The 20,771-nt window shown below is 42.5% G+C and overlaps 2 protein-coding genes across 4 annotated transcripts; both read right to left on the bottom strand.

Moving 5' to 3' along the window:
- Positions 1-1,687: 1,687 nt before the first annotated feature.
- On the bottom strand, positions 1,688-8,837 carry pycard (PYD and CARD domain containing). The gene is made up of 4 exons (XM_054781875.1): positions 8,510-8,837; positions 6,114-6,158; positions 5,992-6,030; positions 1,688-2,078 (listed from the first exon to the last, which is right to left on the bottom strand). The coding sequence occupies exons 1-4, from the start codon at positions 8,754-8,756 to the stop codon at positions 1,816-1,818; spliced, it is 594 nt and encodes a 197-aa protein (XP_054637850.1). The 5' UTR covers positions 8,757-8,837; the 3' UTR covers positions 1,688-1,815.
- A 3,835-nt stretch (positions 8,838-12,672) lies between these two features.
- Positions 12,673-20,312, bottom strand: etsrp (ETS1-related protein). Of its 3 annotated transcripts, none has more exons than XM_054781813.1 (8): positions 19,401-20,312; positions 19,201-19,282; positions 18,391-18,486; positions 18,219-18,296; positions 16,512-16,670; positions 16,189-16,440; positions 14,116-14,234; positions 12,673-14,047 (listed from the first exon to the last, which is right to left on the bottom strand). In XM_054781813.1, the coding sequence occupies exons 1-8, from the start codon at positions 19,452-19,454 to the stop codon at positions 13,763-13,765; spliced, it is 1,125 nt and encodes a 374-aa protein (XP_054637788.1). In that variant the 5' UTR covers positions 19,455-20,312; the 3' UTR covers positions 12,673-13,762. The 3 variants fall into 3 exon arrangements, with proteins under 3 accessions (XP_054637788.1, XP_054637789.1, XP_054637790.1); XM_054781814.1 differs by having other exon boundaries at positions 16,512-16,667; XM_054781815.1 differs by having other exon boundaries at positions 18,391-18,453.
- Positions 20,313-20,771: the final 459 nt, after the last annotated feature.

The raw sequence follows: 20,771 nt of genomic DNA, 5'->3' as shown, positions 1-20,771 counted from the left end.
GTTTCAGAAAAATATCCGTTCCCAACTAGAAAAGGGAGAAAACCAGACACATTTCAAGCATAACTTTCACTTGGACACATATTGTTTTGCTTTTGTGACAGCTCAGCTCTCGTCTCGTGGACCCAATCTCGTGTATCGTTTCATCTCGTGAAGTGGGTGTCTCATGACACACCTATTAACTCATTCAATACATCATGACACTACAGTCATCGGACTGATCACTGGTGGTGTTGAAACATCATACAGAAGAGAGGTGGCGGACCTCATAGCTTGGTGTCGTGATAACAATCTCCTTCTCAATACAGATAAGACTAAAGAGATGATCATCGACCCAAGAACAAGGGAAAAGGAGCCGCATAGACCCCTGTTTATTGATGAGACTGAGGTGGAGAGGGTGAAAACCTTCAAGTTCCTTGGCACACACATCAGCGAGGACCTCACCTGGTCTCACAACACCCAACAAATTCTGAAGAAGTCCCAAAGGAGACTGTACTTCCTGAGAAGACTGAGGAAATTTGGCATGTCCACCACAATCCTGAGTTGCTTCTACAGATGCACTATCGAAAGTGTCCTTACCGCCTCCATCACTGTTTGGTACGGTAACTGTACAACACGTGATAGGAAGGCACTCCAGCGGGTGATCAAGACCTCACAGAACATTGTTGGGGCAGCCCTCCCCTCACTGCAAGACATTTATAAATCTAGAGTCCTACGCAGAACACACAACCTCATCAAGGACAGCACACATCCACAACACTCATTATTCACACTCCTACCGTCAGGCAGACGCTACAGGAGTTTGAAGTCCAGGACCACAAGGCTGGCAAACAGCTTTTACCCACAGGCCATCAGGCTTCTCAACGAAGCACTCACACACGCCGCACGCAACACACGCACACACTCATAGCACTTTATTTATTTATTTGTATTATTTACTTGTATTAATGTCTCTTCTGTTGTTGTTGCTTAATTTATTGGTATATATGTTTATGTGTTTATGTTTCTTATGTTCTTATTCTTTCTTGTGTTTTCTTTCTTTTCTTGGGAGAATGAACAGAATAAGAATTTCATTGCATGGTATAACTGCTGTTTTACTATTACGATTACGTTGGCAGCGTCATACGTCACAGCGCGTATTGACGGTTGTATTTGTAATCACCACCAAGCTATTCAACAACCTGTGCTTCACTTCTTTTAGCGACATCGATTGCGTTGACGTCACTTTTCCACCAGATGTCGCAAATGTTGCTTTTCACTGAAGCACCAGACCGCCGAATCTGTTTCCGGCACAAAATATGAAAAAGACGACACCTACTGGACGGGAGTATACACAACACCCCGCTGTTGACTTAGTGGAGAGCAATTTGTGTCTTTATCCAGTCAAACAAAACATGGATTTGAAAGAAACAAAAAAGATCAGCAAAATAAAAAAAATAAAATAATTTATGTCATGTTAAGAAAAGCAAACAAAGCTTCTGGCAATGCAAACAAAATGTCAAGTTTCATAAGAACAATTTTTTTGATTTGTGAAAAAAAAAAGCAGCATTTTTAATAATCTTGGAAAAAAATATTTAGTTTGCAAGCCTTTTTTTCAAAATTTCAAATCAATTTTTTGCTTGACTGGATAAAAGGAAACAACAAGAAAACAAACACATGTACAAGACAACCAAAAGACACAAACATAAGACAGAGATGATTGTTTAATAAAAAAAACCCCAATGCATGGAAAAAATAAAATGCCATTTTTGGATTTGATACGATACCAATTACTTTTTCTTATCGATACCATGCCAAGGAAGACCACCACGGCTGGCTCTACTTGTTCTCCTTGAGGTCTTCCACGAGGTACGGGTCGTTCTCTGCCAGGGCCTCCAAGAAGATATCTTTGGCCCGGTTGCCAGATTTGAGAGCCTGTATGTAGATTTCCCGCATCTTCTGCTGGTTGGACTTCACAGCCCTGATTTCCTCATAAACTTCATCCTTGATGACTTTCTTTTCCAGGAGGTGATCCAGAATGGGATTAATGTTGGTCAGTCGCTTGATCAGCTCCATCTTGTGTCGATCCACAAAATGCTTCTCTGAGGAAGAAGAGAGGAAAAAAATGGGTTTACTTTTAAACTCACTTCAAGTGTTGACACTTTAGTAAAAAAAAACACCTGCTACTTTAAAGAACAGAGATGCTTTTGCGTTCTGTGTGCTCTGCAAAACACTTTCCATCACGCTTTTAATATCGTGCTAAGGCCAAAAGAGATGCTGGAATTTATTTCACATTTCCACACGGAAGATGAAGTCAGGGTTAGCTTAGCAACAGAAGAGCGTGAGCAACAGCTCGCCTTGCTTTGCATTATCATGTGAAAAAATGAGGACACCCTAAGCCAAGGGTGTCCAAAGTGCAGCCCGAGGGCCATTTGCAGCCCGCGGCTGTTTTTTTATTAGCCCACGGCACATTGTAAACATAGAAATTAACAAGTAAACTACAAAATAAATTTAAAAAAAACCTGCAGAAATGAAAAAACAGCAATAATTTTGCAAGAATAAAGTCAAACTATTAAGAGAAAAAAGTTGTATGCTAATGAGAAAAAAAGTTTTTACCAGAATATTATGAGGAACAAAAATGTCATTTTAGTAGCATATAGTTGAAATATTAAAGAAAAAAATATATACTATTACAAGAAACAAGCAAAACAAAAAAATGTAATTAATGGAAAATAAGGGTGACGAAAAAGTTATAATGTTACAAGAATAAAGTCAAACTATTAAGAGAAAAAAGTTGTAAAAAAGTCGCAATTTTTACAAGAATAAACATGTAATATTGGGAGGAAAATCAATGTCATTTTAGTAGCATCGAGTTGAAATATTAAAGAAAAATTATTTTTTGAAGTTGGAATATTATGAGAAACGTGCAAAACAAAATAAACTTGTCATTTTTGGAAAATCGGGTTAGGGAAAAAGTTATAATGTTACGAAAATAAAGCCAAAATATTAAGAGAAAACAGTCATACACCAACAAGAAAAAAGTTGCAATTTTTACGAGAATGTGCTTGTAATATTATGAGGAAAAATAATGTCATTTTAGTAGCAAACAGCTGAAATATATATTTAAAAAAAAGTCATTTCTTAAAAGTTGTAATATTATGAGAAACAAAACAACGAATAAAGTTGTCATTTTTGGAAAATAAGATTGATAATAAGAATTACAACGTTACGAGAATAAAGTAATAATATTATGGGAATAAAGTCATAATAATGAAAAGACTTCAAATCTACAAGGTTGAAATACTTGCAAGAAACAAAACAAAATAAAGTTGTCATGGAAAATTAGTTAGAATATTACGGGAACAAAGTCATAATATTATGAAAAAAAAATGTGAGTAAAAATATTTGGAAAATTGAAAAATAAAACAGTGGAAAAAATGGGAAAACCAGCAGTAAATTTACAAGAATGAAGTGAAAATATTAAGAGAGAAAGCTGTAATCTAACAAAAAGCTGTCATTTTACAAGACTATTATGAGATAAAAATAGCATCATTTTAGCAGCATAAAGTTGGAATATTGAAGAAAAAAGATGTTTTGCAAACAAAACAATGAATCATTTTTGGAAAATTAGGTCGCGGAAAAATATATGATGTTATGAGAATAATGTCAAAATATTATGGGAATAAAGTCGTAATTATGACAAAAAATGTACTACAAGAAAGTTGAAATAGTATGAAAATTACAAAAAAAAAACCAGCTGTAATTTCACAAGAATAAAGTCAAAATATTCAAAGAAAAATGTTGTATTTTAACAAGAAACCAAGTAGCAATTTTTATTAGAATAAACTTGTAATATGAGGAAAATAATGTCATTTTAGCAGCATAGACTTGAAATTTTAAAGAAAAATATGTTATTTTTTTATTTAAAACACGGTTTTACCCACTTTCCACCAATTTGTGCTTTGCACAACCCGGGACAATAAAACTCTGGACCTCCTGTATGCTAACACAAAGGATGCATACATCGTGCCGCGGCGCTGCCCCATCCCCGGGATGCTCAGATCACAACCTGGTATGTTCCTTCTGTGAGGAGGCAGCTCGTCTCCACCAGGACAGTTAGGAGGTGGAGCCAGGAGGCCAGCCGGGCTCTACAGGACTGCTTTGAGACCACCAGCCGGGACGCGCTCTGTCAGCCCCACAGGTCTGACATTGACATCATCACGGACTGCATCACAGAGCATCCCTGCAAGAACTGTTCGTTGCTATCCTAACGAGCCCTAGATCACCAGCCAGATGGAGGTTCTGCTGCATAAGAAGACGCAGACGCTGGAGGCCAATCTCCAGCAGAACAACACTCGGGACGTGTGGAGGGGCGTGGAGATGATCACTGGCTTCAATATCAAGGCCAAGCAGCAGGGTGGGGGTCGGGACAGAGCCAACGAGCTGAATTTGCTCTTCAATAGTTTTAGTGCTGGGCCCCCTGCTGGCCCTCCCCCGACCACTCCAGTCTTCACACTCCCCCAGACGAGCAATTCACAACCCACCACTGACACCTTCCTTCCCATCGCCCTACTCCCACCCCCGCTGAGGAAATCAGCCCCATGACTCTGACACCCGGCCGAGTGAAAAGGCAGCTGGAGAGATTCAACAAGCCAGTCGGAGGACTGGGATCCCGCACTTCATCTTCAACCTGAGCCTGAAGCTGGGACTGATACGGGTACTATGGAAAACATCCTGCATAGCATCGGTGCCCAGGAAGTCCCTCCCATCTGGCCTGAGACCCCTGGTGGCCCCTTCCCTGGACCCCCTATAGATTGCATGGTGCTCACTCCTGGATGGTGGGAAGGGCACTGTGAGGATCATGTTCTTTGATCTTTCCAGCGCCATCAACACCATCCAGCCCTTTCTGATGAGCGAGAAGCTGCTTGGGATGGGTGTCAGCTCATCCACTGGCTCCTGGGTTATTGAGTACTGGTCTGACAGGCCCCAGCGTGTGAGGCTGGGGAGTGTCCCTGTCTGACACTGTGGTCAGTAGTGTAGGGGCACCGCAGGGGGCTGTCCTGTCTCCACTCCTGTTCACTCTGTACACCGCTGATTTCCTGAGGAAGCTTAGGTCCTTCAATGTGTGCAGCAAGCTGCTGGAGGTCTTCTACCAGTCTGTGGTTGCCAGTTCCCTGCACTGTGCGGTGGTTTATTGGGGGAGCAGCGCCAGCAAAAAGGACAGGCAAACTGATCCGGAAAGCGCAACGAGTTATCGACACTCAGTTGGAGGGGTTTGTGACAGGAGGACACTGGACAAACTGCTCTCCATCATGGACAAGCCCGCCCACCCACCCCATTGGACAATAGAGGGACAGCAGAGCTCATTCTCCAACAGATTCCTCCGGTTCCGTTCCCTCAGTGAACGCTACAGCACTTTATTTATTCCTAACGCCATCCAGCTCTACAATACCTCGCCTGTCTGTAAACGATTATTCACCCCATCATAGCGCTGTACTGTCTGCCCTCCCTTGTCTAAAGTGTACATTCACTTGTATTTACCATATTTCTACACACTATTTGTAAATATTCAAATCCGGTTTATCTCATATTCTTTTTTTTTCATTATATGTTATTCACATTGCATTGCATTTTATTTACGAGTGTTTGTATTTTTCTTCTGCAATTGAGCTACTCTAACCAAGCAATTTCCCTTGAAAAATTAAAAAAAACAACAGCAAAAATGGGAAAAAAGCAAAGAGCAAAGTTGATGCTAATACAAGCTTTTTATGTCATGCGTTTTTTTCTAGAAGGGGCGTCCTAACAGGCCTGTATATTTTTAGAAACATCTAATACCATGCGGTATGGTGGCATAGTCAACTTTTCTATCAAGTTTTAAGGGGCCCCCCATTCGTCGTCCAAGCTTCATGCTTAGCTCGGCTCGTGCACAGGGTGTACTGTGGCGTAATGTATACTACTGCTGTCCAGTATATTACTACTACATGTACCTTCTAATAATACATTGGCTTTCATTACCGTCGTCCGGGCCTCCGGGCGGGCCTCCAGCCGGGCGTTCTGCACACAATATCAAAGAGGAGTGAAGTTTTAAATTGTTGTACTCGTCAACAAATGAAAAAAACAACAACACAAAGACTCACGTTTGTCCAAAGGTGCTTTCGAGGAGTGTTTGCTAATCTCCTCATCTGCAAAAACAGGAAGACAAAGCTTTATTAATGACACTTGTGTAGTATTGGACGTAAGCATGACCACAGTGGGCAGCCCCTACTTCACATACGCAAGCACAACGGCAGTCGCTTTATCTCATTCATCTAAAAATGACATTAAAATATTCCACTTATGTCTGACTTATTTTGAAGTTATATCTTTCTCCTTGCAATATGTTCATTGCGCAGTTAATCTCTGATTTTGTGGTCTTATTTAGTGCACGTTTGATATTTTATGTCTATTTATGCAAGCCTTATGCAACAAATAATTAAAAATGAAAATGACTTAAGCAAAAAAATAATTAAAACAAAAATGATTTACATAAAATTGCATAAAATTACAAAAATGAATAAAAATTAAAATGACTTAAGAGTAAAACAATGACAATAATTCATTAATTAAAGTAATTAATAATTAAATTCATTACATAAAATTGTAAAACATAATAAAAATATATAAAAATGAAAATGACTTAAATACAATTGTAAAATATAAAAATAATAAAATTAAATAGTGTAAAAAAATAAAATAAAAATGACTTAAATTGAAATGTAAACCAGGGATCACCAACCTGCCATTCGCAAGCCACTACTCGATTTTTGGGAATTTGCGAGAATATTCGAAAAAAAATAAAAGTATTGTTACATCAGTGCCCTCACCTCCCGGAGAGTGACCAACAGGCACGCATTTTGACCACTGAACACGCCCATACGCCTCGCCACCTTGCAGGCACGCAACCCGCAAGCTCCAGCTAGGAGCCCAAGCCAAACAGACTTGCAGTTTGTACACGTTTGTACACGTTTGTACACGTTTGTACACGTTTGTACAAGGGTTGTAGGTTTGTACACGCCACAAGCCCAAGCCCAACCCCGAAGAAGACCCACAAAAGTACGGCTGGCCAAAGTGCGGCTGGGGGGCCATCCGGGGCCGGTGGCTCATTTGTCATTGCATCACTGCAGGAACAAAGTAATAATAATAATAATAATGTTTAAAAAATGAACAAAACATGGTAAAAATAGAGCAGAAGGCACAATAAGAAAAGGCCGAAATGTTGACGTCAACAAGCAATAATAATGCAAAGCTTTGTATTTAAAAAAAACTTGAAATATCTATCACTTTTGACTGTCTACAAAATAAATCTATATATTTATCAGTGAAAATATTATTTAAATATACCTATTGTATATATATTTTTCAAGGCATATACTGTATATATTCATGTACCTTTATATAAGTTCACATATCTTGGGCTCAAGAAGGTTGGTGACCACTGGTGTAAACATAAGAAAAAACAACAACAAATCATGTAAATAAAAATGATTGAAATAAAATTGCAAAAAATAAAAATGGCTTAAATTGTAAAGAACAACAGTAATAAAAAAATAATAAAAAATACGTGAATTAAAAAATGACATCAATACATGTCAAAAAATCAAATAAAAATGACTTAAAATACAAATAATTAATTAATAAAAATAACGTAAATAAATCCAACAAAAAATTCAAAATAAAGACTTAGATTGGACGTGTAAAAAATAATAAAAATAACTTCAGACCTTTTACCTTGTCAGTTGAAACATGTCATCATATTTCCACTAAACATACCTCGAAAAAAAAGCTGCCTGAGCATAAGAAAATGAACATTCATTCAATAAGAAGATAGAAATACAACTGTAAAGAATAATCAAAATGCCTTAAATAAAAATACAAAAAACAAATAATACAAACACATAAAAATGACTGAACTGAAAGTGGGTCGTGACCTAATGACCGCTTTGAAAAAGCGGGTCCCTGGTTGAGCCCGCTTAATGGAAATGTCGCCACGCTGCAAACCTCTGAGAAGAACGCTGCCTACAGCAGAAGAAAACTCTCTTTGCAACATTTCACCATACCCTTTATGGCAGGGAGTGTCCAAAGTCCTCTCGGGAATTATTTTTATTTCCCCGCGGTGCCACAAAAACATACAAGATGACGCGCAGAGTAAGTTGAACTTTTGTGTGTTACAAAGGCGCCGGAAAACTTGGCCGGAAGTGCATCAAAACAAAGAAAAAGCATCGAATCTTCCGTGCTACATATTAGCACATCTTCACCGACATTGCACTGTTTGACGTCTTTAATCAATAAAACGTATGAATCCTTTCAAAGTGCTTCCATGCGGTCTGCATTTCTGCATTCACCTATCGGTAAGGACATATCCTTACCTTTACCTTATGGTAAGGATATGTGAACAAATAGACACTCGTCCTGCAATCAAAAGTGAAAGTAAAAAGTGCCCTCAGCAGAAGCGGAGACTGTCCCTTGAACGCAGCAGGCCAGATGTGGATGTTACCCAGATTCTGCGCCTCGTCGAAGCAGCCGATCTCCCTCAAAAGCTCGGCGGCAACTGACGGAGCCCCGTCCTCGGTGAAGGTGGACACCAGCACGTTGGTGACCTCCAGATGGTTCTTGTCCTCCACCCTGCTGAACGGCACCCTCCGGTCCCCGCGGCGGTCCACTAGAGCCTGGCGGAACTTTTCGAAGTTACTCTTGGAAAGGTTCTCCAGCGAAGCACAGACTGCCTTCTTATTGTAAGCCATTGTAGCTTCACTTTAAGCAGACGGAGGGGAGCACAGACTGAAGATGAGGCGGTCGGGCTGGGGAGCTGGGTGACTACGATTCTGTCGGATAGTGATGGAATTGTCGCCTCTTTTTAGAGAGCCGGTTATTTCGGCTCGGCTCACTAAGAAGAGCCGGATATTTCGGCTCCCAGGTGGATCCTTGGATTTTTTTTTTTTTAAATGTATTACCAAATTATGTGTATTAAGTAAAATTACGACCGAGTGTTAGGGCCACATTGGAAAAAAGCATTGAGATTTCCAGGAATAAAGTCATGAATGTACGAATTTATTCTTGAAATGTCAGTTATAAAAAAAAAATAATAATAATAAAATAAAGTAGTAAATTTACAAGAAAAAAGTCATAAATTTATGAGACAAAAGCAGTACATTTACCAGAATAAAGTTGTACATTTTTGAGAAAAAAAGTCGTAAATTTATGAGAAAAAAACGTAAATTTACGAGAATAAAGTCGTACGTTTTGTAGAAAGAAAAGTCGTAAATTTACGAGAAAAAGACATAAATATACAAGAATAAAGTCGGACATTCTTGAGGATAAAAAAAGTCGTACAGCCGTACAAGCATGGCACAATAGCCAATAAGTTTTTCTATCTTTAGAACGCACAGAAAAGAGAAAGACGTGTGCTCATGTCTCACATCAGGATTGTGGCAAAATTCACAAAACAAGTGCACTTTTCCTTTAAGACTTTTCCTTTAAGACCAAATACCAGAAAACTCTAATGATGCCAGAAAAAGCTGCCACATTTAGCGACAAAGTCGCCATGTTGGCAACACTGATGCTGTGCGTACCCACCCCTCTCCTGCTCATTGTGGGCACAGAACCGCCCCCACACATCTTGAGCAGTAACATTCGCCTTTAAAGGAAAAAAAGACGAGGAAAAAACTAATCGGCTCCAAATTCAAAGAGCCGACTCTTACAGCCGATTCGTTCGCGACCGACACATCACTCCTGTCGGAGTAAGGGGGAGGTTTGGACCAAAGGGCGTTTTTCGTCGGTAATTCCGGAAATCTAGATTGCACAATGGATCAACGTTTACAACATCGCTACATATGTCCAACAAAGTTGAATTGTTGTACCTCTGACTTGATGTTTTCGTACTGATTGTATAAAATTCAAGAATCGATGAACTTTAAACGTACTGGGTTGTCTTCCCTATTTACGAGTAACTCTGAACGCACCATCGGCATCCCGAGTATGGCGCTTCGTTTTGAATTGAACTCACCTCAACATTTATTTAGGATTTAACTCTTTAACGCCTGAATTTATATAGCTGTATATAAAAAAGTGTGTTTTTGCCTTTAAGTAGATGGTAAATTATGTTGACATTATTAATTTGACAATAGCACAATAATAAATAGAACTTTGGGTGTAACAGGCATAATTGTCAATAATAACACATTAATATAACAGTAAAAAAACCCTTTTATTTATAACAGAACCAAAAATAAACAACATACAGAACACACTTCTCTCACTCGTGGAATGCACGGAAGTAGTTTTTGCTTTTGTTCAGGCACAAGTGAACGTCACATTTTGCACACTTGATGACAGCGTGGCCTGTGCACTTGGGAAATTTGCAGCGTTGCCGCACACGGCCAATTTGTGGCCAGTGACCCACGGCATCAGCATGGACCTCTTGTGCTGGAACAGCCTTAGCCGGTCCCCTGTGCCGCTTCTCCTGGAACTCTCGCCCCCACGTCTGACGAAGGCCACCCTCTCTTTAGGGTCCACAGATTGCAGGCAGAGGGCCTGTGCAGTGGAGGTCCTGAACGCCAGCAAGTCGTTCTGATTCTTCCGTGGAACGTTCATAGAGTCACAATCACGCCGAGAGAGCAACCAGCTGTTGACGACCACCATGTCCACAAAGTGAAAGAACAATCGGTGGTAGTACTTCTTCGTCCTGATGTGGATGCGGCAGTGGGAGATGAGTGCATCAAGCGCATCAACGCCACCCATGACCTTGTTGTAGAAGGTGATGATGCTAGGACACTCCACAGACACTTTCCTCTTCAGCTTCCTGTCCCACTTCTCCATGCAGGAAAGGCGAAAGTGCTGGCAACAATCACCCCTCTGCTGTCAAACCATTCAACAGCTCAAACCTCAACACTGTCGACAACAGCCTGTTGCTCCTCGAATGTCCCTCTTTCGTTCTTTTTCAGCTCGTTGTCTTGGCTGAAACTGCAGCCGCACAGTGCCAAGAGCCAGTATCTCCCTGTTTGCGAGTGCAACAAACAAATCGAGCAAGGCAAACCGGTTGTCAAAGTACAGAAGGTGGTTGACAGGACCATCAATGACTTGTGCAAGTTTTAGCACGATGTTCCCGCTTGCCCGACGTCTTGTGTACCTGGTGCAGGGGCGGATTTCCCTGCAAAAACATCAAATGAGCGCACCAGGCCTTTTGAGTCACACAAAACAAAGATGATGTATCCCCATTTGCATGGCTCCTTGGGGATGTACCATTTTAGAACACATCTGCCTTTGAACGGCACCATTTGTTCATTGATGGACGGCATCTTTTCTTGAGGCAGAGTTTGAAATTTGGGAGTAGGGAATCAATTAGTGGGCCGATTTTGAACAGTCGGTCACTGTTGTCGGGTGCCGTGTTGTCACTGAAATGAAAGGAATGTTTGATTTCTTCCCATCTGTCACGGCATCACATCAGCGATCTGCTGTACACGACATGCTTTGGGCAGGTAGATCCTAGAGCAAGGTAAGCGGATAACACTCATGTACACAACAGTTCCAATGAACTGCTGCAGCAGTACAGATTGCTTTGCTTGACAAAAAGACCCAAAAGTTCAGTGTCAAAAAACTGTCTAAAACAATCAACAGCTAGTCTGATTGAGTCACTGTCTGGGACAGCACTTTGCCACACTGGGACATTTTTTGCTCACTCCTTTTTCTTTCTTTCGTTGTGTAGAAGCAGCTGATGTCTTTCTTTCAGCTTGGGCACTGGTGCTTGCGTCTTAGTCTCGGACCTCCTCACCACTGCTGCTCTCCATCAACTGGCTTGGGAACATGTTCTTCATCGCAGCCCTCACTGTCACACTCTGGTGTGCGCGCTTGCTGTAAAATACTGACGGTTTCATTCTGGTCTGCATAAAAATAAATAGCAGAAGTTGCATGTATATCCCAGCATGGTATTTGTATGAATACTACTGAAAATAACTAGACGAAATACGAAGGATTTCCTAAAGAAAGCCGTTTTTATATAGCGCTGGTTAGCATAAGGCTTGTGGTCTTATGTCGCTAATATGCCACAAACCAAAATAGAATAATGTCAAAACTACTCGTCACACATAGTTCACCTCATTACGTAGGTTGTATAAGCAAACAATAAGTAGGTGAGTAATTTTTTATGTTAGCACAACTTACCTTATATACAGGTACAACCGTCAGTCAAAAGTTCCATCCTCGTTTGGACCACTTCGCAAACGCTCTTGCGTCACAGGGAATATTTCCGTCACTGAGCGGTCCCACTAGAAACAAGGGCTGTGTTCGGTTGGTAGGATTAAAAAAAAAACTGATTTCCCTCAGTGATGATAGCCCGCGGAAGAAGATTAAAACCGAGCGTACCAATTTGAAACAAGACACTAAAGACATCTTTACCGTGTTCACCTAGTTGACTAGCAAGACCTAAAAAAAATTGATTTTACTCACTTTGTCCCATTGCCAGCTTCCCTAAACACTTCCGGGTTACGTAAATCACGTGGCCGATTGCGTCGTTCGAACCAATGCTGTTGCATTTTATGGTTCACATTTCTTGACAGCATAGTACAGTGCTTAGAAAAAGCATTTCTAAACCAGTGACAGTCGGTATACTTACTGTATATGCATTGGCACGCCACACAGACATGTTCAGTATATACTGTACATTTTATTTACACAAGATTATCACACAGTCTGCAACCATCACAGCCCAAGTGGGAATCAGTTGAGTTTATTCGTTCTAATTAGCACACAGAGGTAGATTTGAGTTCTGTATATATAAAAAAAAATCTACAATAAATGCACAAAACTCTACCATATTGACATTATTTACAAATACATTTGTTGCAAGAAACACCCTGAAATGGTAAGGGAGGAGTATCAAGGCCACACTGGAAAGAACAAAATATAGAATAGTCCTAATGTTATGAGATTAAAGTCAACTAATCAGAATAAGACCAAAATAAAGTTGGAATTTTAATGAGTGAATGTCAAAGTTCTCCACAGCAAAGTATAATTAAATATAATAATACATAATATTGTGGTTCGAATAGCACTTGTTTCGTGGTTGACGAGGGCCAATTATTAGTCAAAAAACATTGAAAGCCAGGTTATATGTAGTATTGTGGTCACTAAGCGTTAGATTACATTATCTTTCACACTGCATGGAGACTGTCTACTGAGCCAGCAAGGCCGAGCCGACATGCATTGGCTAAGATGGAGTTTTAAAAAAAAAGGTTCTCCACTCATTCCATGTGGAAGTGGTACGTGGTACATCTACAGGGCTATGTTATGTTAAAACCTGCATTTAGAAAGTTTTAAACAGGTTTTCTATGTTCTAACTAGGAAAATATTGCATTCAATAACATTGATTCATATATCGTATAATAAACGAGGGATGACTGTATAACTTTATTCCTGCAAATGTACTTTCCTCATAATATTCTGATTTTATTTGAGTACAATTTCAATTTTAAACTGATAATGACCTTAATCTCATGGTATTGGTAATAAAAACAATCTCCCATTAAGACGTTGCCGTGTGTTTCTGTTTGTAGTGCTTAAATGCCCCCGTGTGCCTCAACCAACGCAGTTTCTGGGTCCCTCCGCCACAAATCTGCTAAGCGGCGAATTCTTGAAAAAACAATGCAGCACCTGTTGAAAAAGTCTACAGCGCTGACGTATCATGACTTACTGAGCCAGGGTTGGAAGAGGCGGGGTTTACATTGAAACATGGCGGTCCATCGTACCGCCCCACCTACTCCCATCGCTCGCTGCTATGCTCCGAGGCCGCCGCCCCAGCTGCCGAGTCCGTGTGGCGCTGCCACGCCGCCGTGCCGGTGGGCAAAATGTTCAGACCGGCTAGAACCTCCTGCGCCGTCTTCCCCAGCATGCCCTGCATGTCGCAGACGAAGCGGTAGACGTAGCGCTTGCCCGCCGTCTTGTGGATGATGTTCTTGTGGTAGTAGTAGCGAAGGCCACGGCTCAGCTTCTCGTAGTTCATCTTGGGCTTGTTCTTGCACTGGCCCCAGCGCTTGGCCACCTTTAAGGAAACCCAAACCCATGAGGGGGATGAAAAACAACCAGGAACAAGTCCCAAACTCTACTTACCTCAGTAGGGTCGGACATCTTGAACTCCCAGCCGTCCCCCGTCCAGGAGATGAAGGTGCGACAGGCGGAGTCCAGGAGAAGCTCCAGCAGGAACTGCCACAGCTGGATCGGACCTGAACCTGATAGAATGATGGGTGCAGGTGCGAGAGGTAGCTGGAGTTACCATGGTAACCAAACATTACCCATTTGATCTTTACTTTGTAGGATTTTTCTACAAAAGAATTTTAGAGAGGAAGAAAGGTCAAGGCCAAACAAAGCATCCACTGCTGGTGACACAGTCTCTGTGAAGAATGGATGGTGGTCCTTTTAGAGTTAGGTTACTATAGACAGATTCCTGCCAGGGAGTCCTTCATCCATCTTTATTATGTGTGTGTGCTTTATTTGTTCATCGAGCGGGTACAACACAATGAGCAACTACATGTCTGTCTCCTTTCTTCCTCTAGTAAGCACAGTGCGCTGATGGCTGGTGAGGAGTTCAACAACACTTTTTTTTTACAATTAAATACGGCCAAGAAACACTATTGAAGTAGAGACGTAAGTGAATGCAAAGTTGGAAGGTAGCATCTGTGCTGTTAAGGTTCCTCGTTAACACAGGTTGCAGGGGAACCGTTTAAGGGAGACACGTAACAGGAAGTGAGGCGAACCAGTGTGTGTAATGAAGTTTGCAATAAAGTTTAAGCCGCCCACTCTTTAAAGTTATCTTTGTAACGGACTAGAACAGGGCTGTCCAAACTTTTTCCCCCGAGGGGATACATACAGAAGAATTAAAGCGTGCCGGAGGCCACTTTTATATTTTTATACATACAGTCATGGAAAAAATGATTAGACCACACTTGTTTCTTCAGTTACTTGTTCATTTTAAACCCTGATACAACTAAAGGTATCTTTGTTTGGACAAATACAACAATGACAACAAAAATAGCTTATAAGAGTTCAGTGTTTTGACAGTACAATGCTATAGCTATTCATGGAAGAAGGTAAGTGATTTGGGTTATTATCCAGAAAACCATGCAAGCTGCTCGATATCAGCTCTTAAATGAAACTCTTATGAGCTTTATTTGTTATCACCATTACAAATGTACCTTTAGTTGTACCAGGCATTAACATGGATCAATGAACTGAAGAAACAAGGGTGGCCTCATCGTTTTTTCCATGACTGCATTTTTTTTATTTTATAAAAATGCTTAAAAAAATGCTTTTTCCATTTTATTGCAGCTTTTCCTCTTCACGTTGTTTTCTTTAAAAGTGGGGTCACACTTTACAATAAGGTACACAAAAATACGGTAGTTACTGAAGAACTAATGAGGGACTAATGAGTAGAGTAGTTACTGAGGAACTAATGACTAAGGCACATAAATTCAGACTAGTTTCTGAGGAACTAATGAAGAACTAATTTTGTGTACCTTATTGTAAAGTCTTACCTAAGGTGGTAAATTTTATTTCTTCAATGTGCTGGGGCCTTCACTTTGGACTCATCACCGTGTTCACCACCAAGTCTTCAGTAAAGTAAAAGTCATGTTAAATGTTCATTTCTCCATTTCATTCCTCATTGATAAGTATTTCACTTTTTCTGCATGTAAACCTGTCATTCTCTATGTAATGTGTCTTGTGTTCATATTTGGAACACATGAATTGGATTTACATTACATCTTATGGGGAAAAATGAATTCGGTTTTGGTTTTCGTCGGACGCTTTGGAGCAGATTGATGACGAAAACTGAGGTTCCACTGTACTTGCGTTGAGGCCACGAGGTGCAGTAATTCACCTTACCCAGCAGGTAGCGCTGTAGTACAAATGCATGTGCTGCGCGTGGAAGCTGGTGCTTACATCATCTATTGCGCAATACCGCCACCTCGAGGTCTTTAGTGGAAGGGTACAGGGCCTGTGCTGTTTAAGTTGATCTCGTAGATACAAAATGCAATTTGTTTGGTTTTGCTGACTTCACTATTAGGCTCACGCTGTGTGTGTGTGTGTGTGTGTGTGTGTGTGTGTTTTTAACGACTTTGTTCAAGCTTTTGATTGGCTAACGTCGTCTTAAGTTGTTCAAGAAGCAATGAGAAAGGTGGTCGCTACCTGGATAAGCGGACATTGCCGCCATGTGGCTCTCCCTCTCGGGCCGCTGTAGGTTTTTGCGTTTGGCCACACGGGGGTAGTAGTGCTCTGCCGGCTGAGCGGAGGTGGGGGCGGGGCACGTGACAGGTGCAGTGGGGCGTGACGGGGGAGCGCCAAAGCCGGCTGAAGAGTACTCGGACCAGAAGGATCTTCTCTGCCCGTCCGAGTCGTAGAGGTCGACCGAGTGACAAGAGTAACTGGACTCGGACTCGCCTGCAACACAAACAAACTCTTGAGTTACACGTTGAGGATTCCCCCCCCATCAAGATGTTGAGTGGTCTTACTTTGTGAGGCGTTTGATGGTGTCCCCGACACGAAGGGGCTGTGGCTGCCCTCGACGGCCGGGCTGAACTGTCCGCTCTGTGGTGCCAGGCTCGGGTACGTCTGGGGGGCTCCCGATTCCTGGAACCCTGCTGGAGGCTGCTCCACCATCAGCCCGTCTGCTGGAGGGAAAACTACACCCATCAGTACGCAAAAGTTGCTTTTTAATGCTGTGCTAAGGGTAACGTGTGTGTGTGTGTGTGTGTGTGTGAACGTTTTCCACTTTGATGTGTGAATGCTGCTGAAAACGAATGGACTAATTCAAAGGTGGAATAGAAAAACACTCCAACTTTTCAAATTCCACTGGTCCGCTAAATACTCCCACACGTCCCAGCTGCGTCAAACCAGAGCAACATCGAAATGTTGAGCTCATTCAGGGCACGCAGGCGATCCAGCAGGACTTTTCTAAAAATTCCTCTCGTTGAAAATGAATGGACAATGTCGCCCCCTACTGGTGGAAATGACTTTTACATTTAACAGTCTGCATATTCTGTCGAAGACGAGTCGTCTCCCAGCCTGATGGTCGCTGGTTCGATCCTCTACATTTACGCTCCGCTTCAGCATTCTCACGCAATCTCTACTGAAATTTCTTCATGTAGATTTATATTTTCTTGTGTGTGTTTTGTAAAAAGGCCAGAAACCCAATGTTGTATATACATTTCAAGATTAAATATTGTACAATTAGTACAGATGCTCAATATTTTTTTTTTTAATCAAACAGATATTGTTCTGTTTCTCAAGACCGATATGATTTATATTTACTTTTTAAAATTTACATTTCACTGTAGTTTGTGCACACCTGGAGGTAAGAAAGACTGGAACAAATTAGGATTTGACAAACTGTACCTGTTGATTTGTCCTAATCAAATATCATGACATCACTGCTATGGGGAGAACCAAAGTATAGAGCGGAGGGAGCCACAGGCGTGGCCCAGCAAGGTGCACTGTATTCGGGCACACGCGCCGAGCGGCCGGTGTGACACCACGGAGGTCTCTGGCAAAGCTTTTGCACTTTTCAAACGCCATGGCGCAACATGCCCCAAGCGTGGTAGCGATGTGGTGTTTCAGGTGGCTGGTAAGGTTTTTTTGTGTGCTCGATGGGGTTTAGCCTCCCGCCCCGTCAGCTTTTTCGCTTGACATTGTGCCTTTTTGCTCTATTTTCCCCATTTTTGCTAGTTTTTTTGGTTCTACCATGTGCCACGGGCCAAGAAAAAACAAACTGCGGGGCGCAATGTGGACACCCCTGCCATAGAGCCCATCTGTGAGAACCAAACACGAAAAAAATCTCATTTACTTGTTTGCTCCACTTTGGAGAGAGAAGACCGGTCGCTCAAACGCTCACCTCTGAAGTTCCAGGTTCTTTTTCCAAAAAAAAATAAAGGCTGGAGCTCTGCTAACTCTCCATCCGTCAGCTACTGACATGGGAGCTGCAAGTTGGATGGTTTGTTTTTCTTCAGTGAGTATGCTGACTCAGCATGATGTAGAACTCTAATGTTGGCACTTTCGCGTAACAAAGCTTTGCTAGTGTTGCTAATGTTTGTGTCTTCATTGTCCCACTCCTTACTGTTCCCACATTGGATGTGATATATGGCATCTTTGATGTTTGCCAAGTCTGACTTGCAGGACAATACACAAACACACAAAAGAGAATAAGGAGCAAAAAGCCTCACCTTGCGGATAGGAAGCCCACCAGCTGAAGTCCTGGTACGAGTCCAGGTTGAAGAGGCCGGTGTCGCTTGTGGAACCAACTGCGGATGGAAAAAAACAAAAAGCTCACTGATGATGTCTACCCACAATGTGAACTATAGAAAGCATTTTGGTGCCATTTTGGTTGAATGCGACCTTTGGGCGGCTCCGTGTAGCAGCTCTCGGCCGGATACTGCGGCTGCCCGGGCGGCTTGCTGTCTAACAGAAAAGACAGATCTTCACCAGGGTAGTCTGGGGGTTCGACACAGTGCACAAAGATGAACGGGGGTTAACGGGCCACTTTAGGAGATATTTACTATCCATGCGCATACAACCCCTATGTTCCCCAAAACAGAAATAAAACACCCATCCGGCAAGGTACACCCGCAGGCGTACCTAATGAAGTGTCAAGTGGGTGCACAAACATCATTTGGGGGGTGGGAGGTGGGGTGTTTACTGTCCAATCAGATCAATGGGATGGAGGCTGGAGGAAACGGGGTAGGTGGGGGAGGAAGAGCGAGGAGGAAACGCCAGTGGAGGGAGTGTGACAGAGTTAGTGATGGAGGGACGGGGCCGGTGGGGGGGGGTGTACTCTAAATCTGTTGGAGAAGGAAGTCTGGAGGAAAGGATTAGGGGAGGCAAGAGTATCTTTAACCTGACCACCCTGCTGCTCTCTTTGCCTAGCTCAGCCCACGCCCCCCCCCCCCCCCCCCCAATGTGTCAAGGTCTCATTGAAAAAGCTCTGACAGATGTGATGATGCCGCCTTGGAAAATATTTCCTCTGTCCTTCAGCTGCTCGGCTTCACAGGAAGCAGGCTGCATAAACAATTGGACCTTCGTCATCATCATCATCTGAAGAAGCATCATGTGACCTGGTGGCATCCTCATCGTCATCTTCACTGGATTATCCCCCCTCCCCCCACCCGCCACAAACACCAATGTGTACCGATATCGTCACTCACTCACCATAAGACGCAAAGTCAAAGCCTGCTGGCACCTCCTGGGTCCTAAACTCCTCCGCGTAGTAACCACTCTGGCAGACCTCCATCTGTCAATCAGCAGTGCAATAAAAAATAAATAAAAGGTCAAGAACTCTCTTGACATACTCTTCTCCTTTAGTATACTTCCGCGTTACACAGACAAATGAAAAAGTGGCGCCATCCTACCTTCACTTTGGCGTCTTTGCTGTCTGCAAGCTTGATGGCGGAGTCCCAGTACATGTCTCCCTCCCTCAGAGTGGCTCCCCTCTGCTGGGACCGGGCCGGTTATAAGCGCAGCGGAGGTGGGAGGGGCCCGGCGCGAGTCGTGACCGCGACTAATTGGGCATGACGTCACAGACCCCCCCCAGCAAAGGGTCGTCAAAACTTTCATTCATAGGCAGCCATCACTCACACACTGACACCAACAACCAGCATATAAAACACACACACATAAATATGTATTCATATACTTTCACCAGTCGATGTTAAAATATATTCATAAAAAAAACCAACGAATTTTTCACATCTGTTTGGCTCGCCTATAGAGCCCTTAATATACACATTTTCAACTGCACAATAATTACAATTGAATACGGTGAAACTGTATATAAAATACCTTCAAAATAAATAAAAATAAAAACGAAACCGAAGGGAACACAAATTCGAGCGTCTTATTAGCAAACTGTGTTCATTTCCTAACTGAAACACATCTGAAACGGCACGTGCAGTATATTTGTTTACCTGTCGTCTCGGGGGTGACTTTATAACTCTAAAAAAATATGTTTTGCCCTGAGGCGGCGCAAACAATGTTTTCGCTTTGCTGTGACAAATTAATCCACAGAACACGTGAAGACTGCTCAGTCCAAAAACGAAAAGAATTTTATGACACACGAAATAAACCAATGAAAACAACATACCGCACAGCGTACGGCTAACATTTCTAAAAGGCTGTTAAGAATGTTCCTTAAACGTGTGCTGCAATTCCTAGTTTATTTCCAGCTGATGACATGGCTGATTGTCTGGCCTAAAAAAAAAGGGGATGGGGGGGCGTGCGGATATGAAGCGCGGCCTTTTGAAATGCAGACCTTCAGCAGTCCTTCTAATGAGGCGGGAGGAAGAAGACAAACATCTCTGCGGCTTTAGGAGGCATTTGGCTAAACAATGGCCTGTAAAAAACGCGCGCACATGCACAGTGAAGCGCTGGCCGGTGAAGAAAGTCTTGAAATCACAGCGTGAGTGCTGGCCGCAGATAAGGCCTGCTTGGCTCTTGAGTAAACAAACATCACCCTGCGAGTCTCTCACGCGCGCGCGCGCACACACGCACAGGGCACTCCATCTGGAAAAGTGAGGCTGTGGGTGAAATCGTGCGCGTCGGCGGTGGGAGAGTCGTGATGCGTGATGGGAGGGTCGCCCCCCCCCCCATCTCAGCAACAAGCGGGATAAAGTTACACAGTGATCAACAAGCACCCAGTGGACATCACTCACCCTCCCCGAACAAGTGGCAACATTTGGCAGACATCAGCAATAAACGGAGAGAAAACGCATGCAAAGGCCGCT

The sequence above is a fragment of the Dunckerocampus dactyliophorus genome, chromosome 7 (assembly GCF_027744805.1).
Source record: "Dunckerocampus dactyliophorus isolate RoL2022-P2 chromosome 7, RoL_Ddac_1.1, whole genome shotgun sequence".
In the NCBI taxonomy this organism is placed as follows: Eukaryota; Metazoa; Chordata; class Actinopteri; order Syngnathiformes; family Syngnathidae; genus Dunckerocampus; species Dunckerocampus dactyliophorus.
This window is presented reverse-complemented; position numbering and strand designations above follow the sequence as displayed.

Coding starts and splice junctions, on each gene's coding strand:
- etsrp (XM_054781813.1), bottom strand. CDS start 19,454: ATGTACTGGGACTCCGCCATCAAGCTTGCAGACAGCAAAGACGCCAAA. Junction 19,283..19,400: donor GCAAAGACGCCAAAGTGAAG/GTAGGATGGCGC, acceptor GCTGATTGACAG/ATGGAGGTCTGCCAGAGTGG. Junction 14,048..14,115: donor AGATGTCCGACCCTACTGAG/GTAAGTAGAGTT, acceptor GTTTCCTTAAAG/GTGGCCAAGCGCTGGGGCCA.
- pycard (XM_054781875.1), bottom strand. CDS start 8,756: ATGGCTTACAATAAGAAGGCAGTCTGTGCTTCGCTGGAGAACCTTTCC. Junction 6,159..8,509: donor CGACGAGGCGCAGAATCTGG/GTAACATCCACA, acceptor CTGTTTTTGCAG/ATGAGGAGATTAGCAAACAC. Junction 2,079..5,991: donor GCCCGGAGGCCCGGACGACG/GTAATGAAAGCC, acceptor CTTCTTCCTCAG/AGAAGCATTTTGTGGATCGA.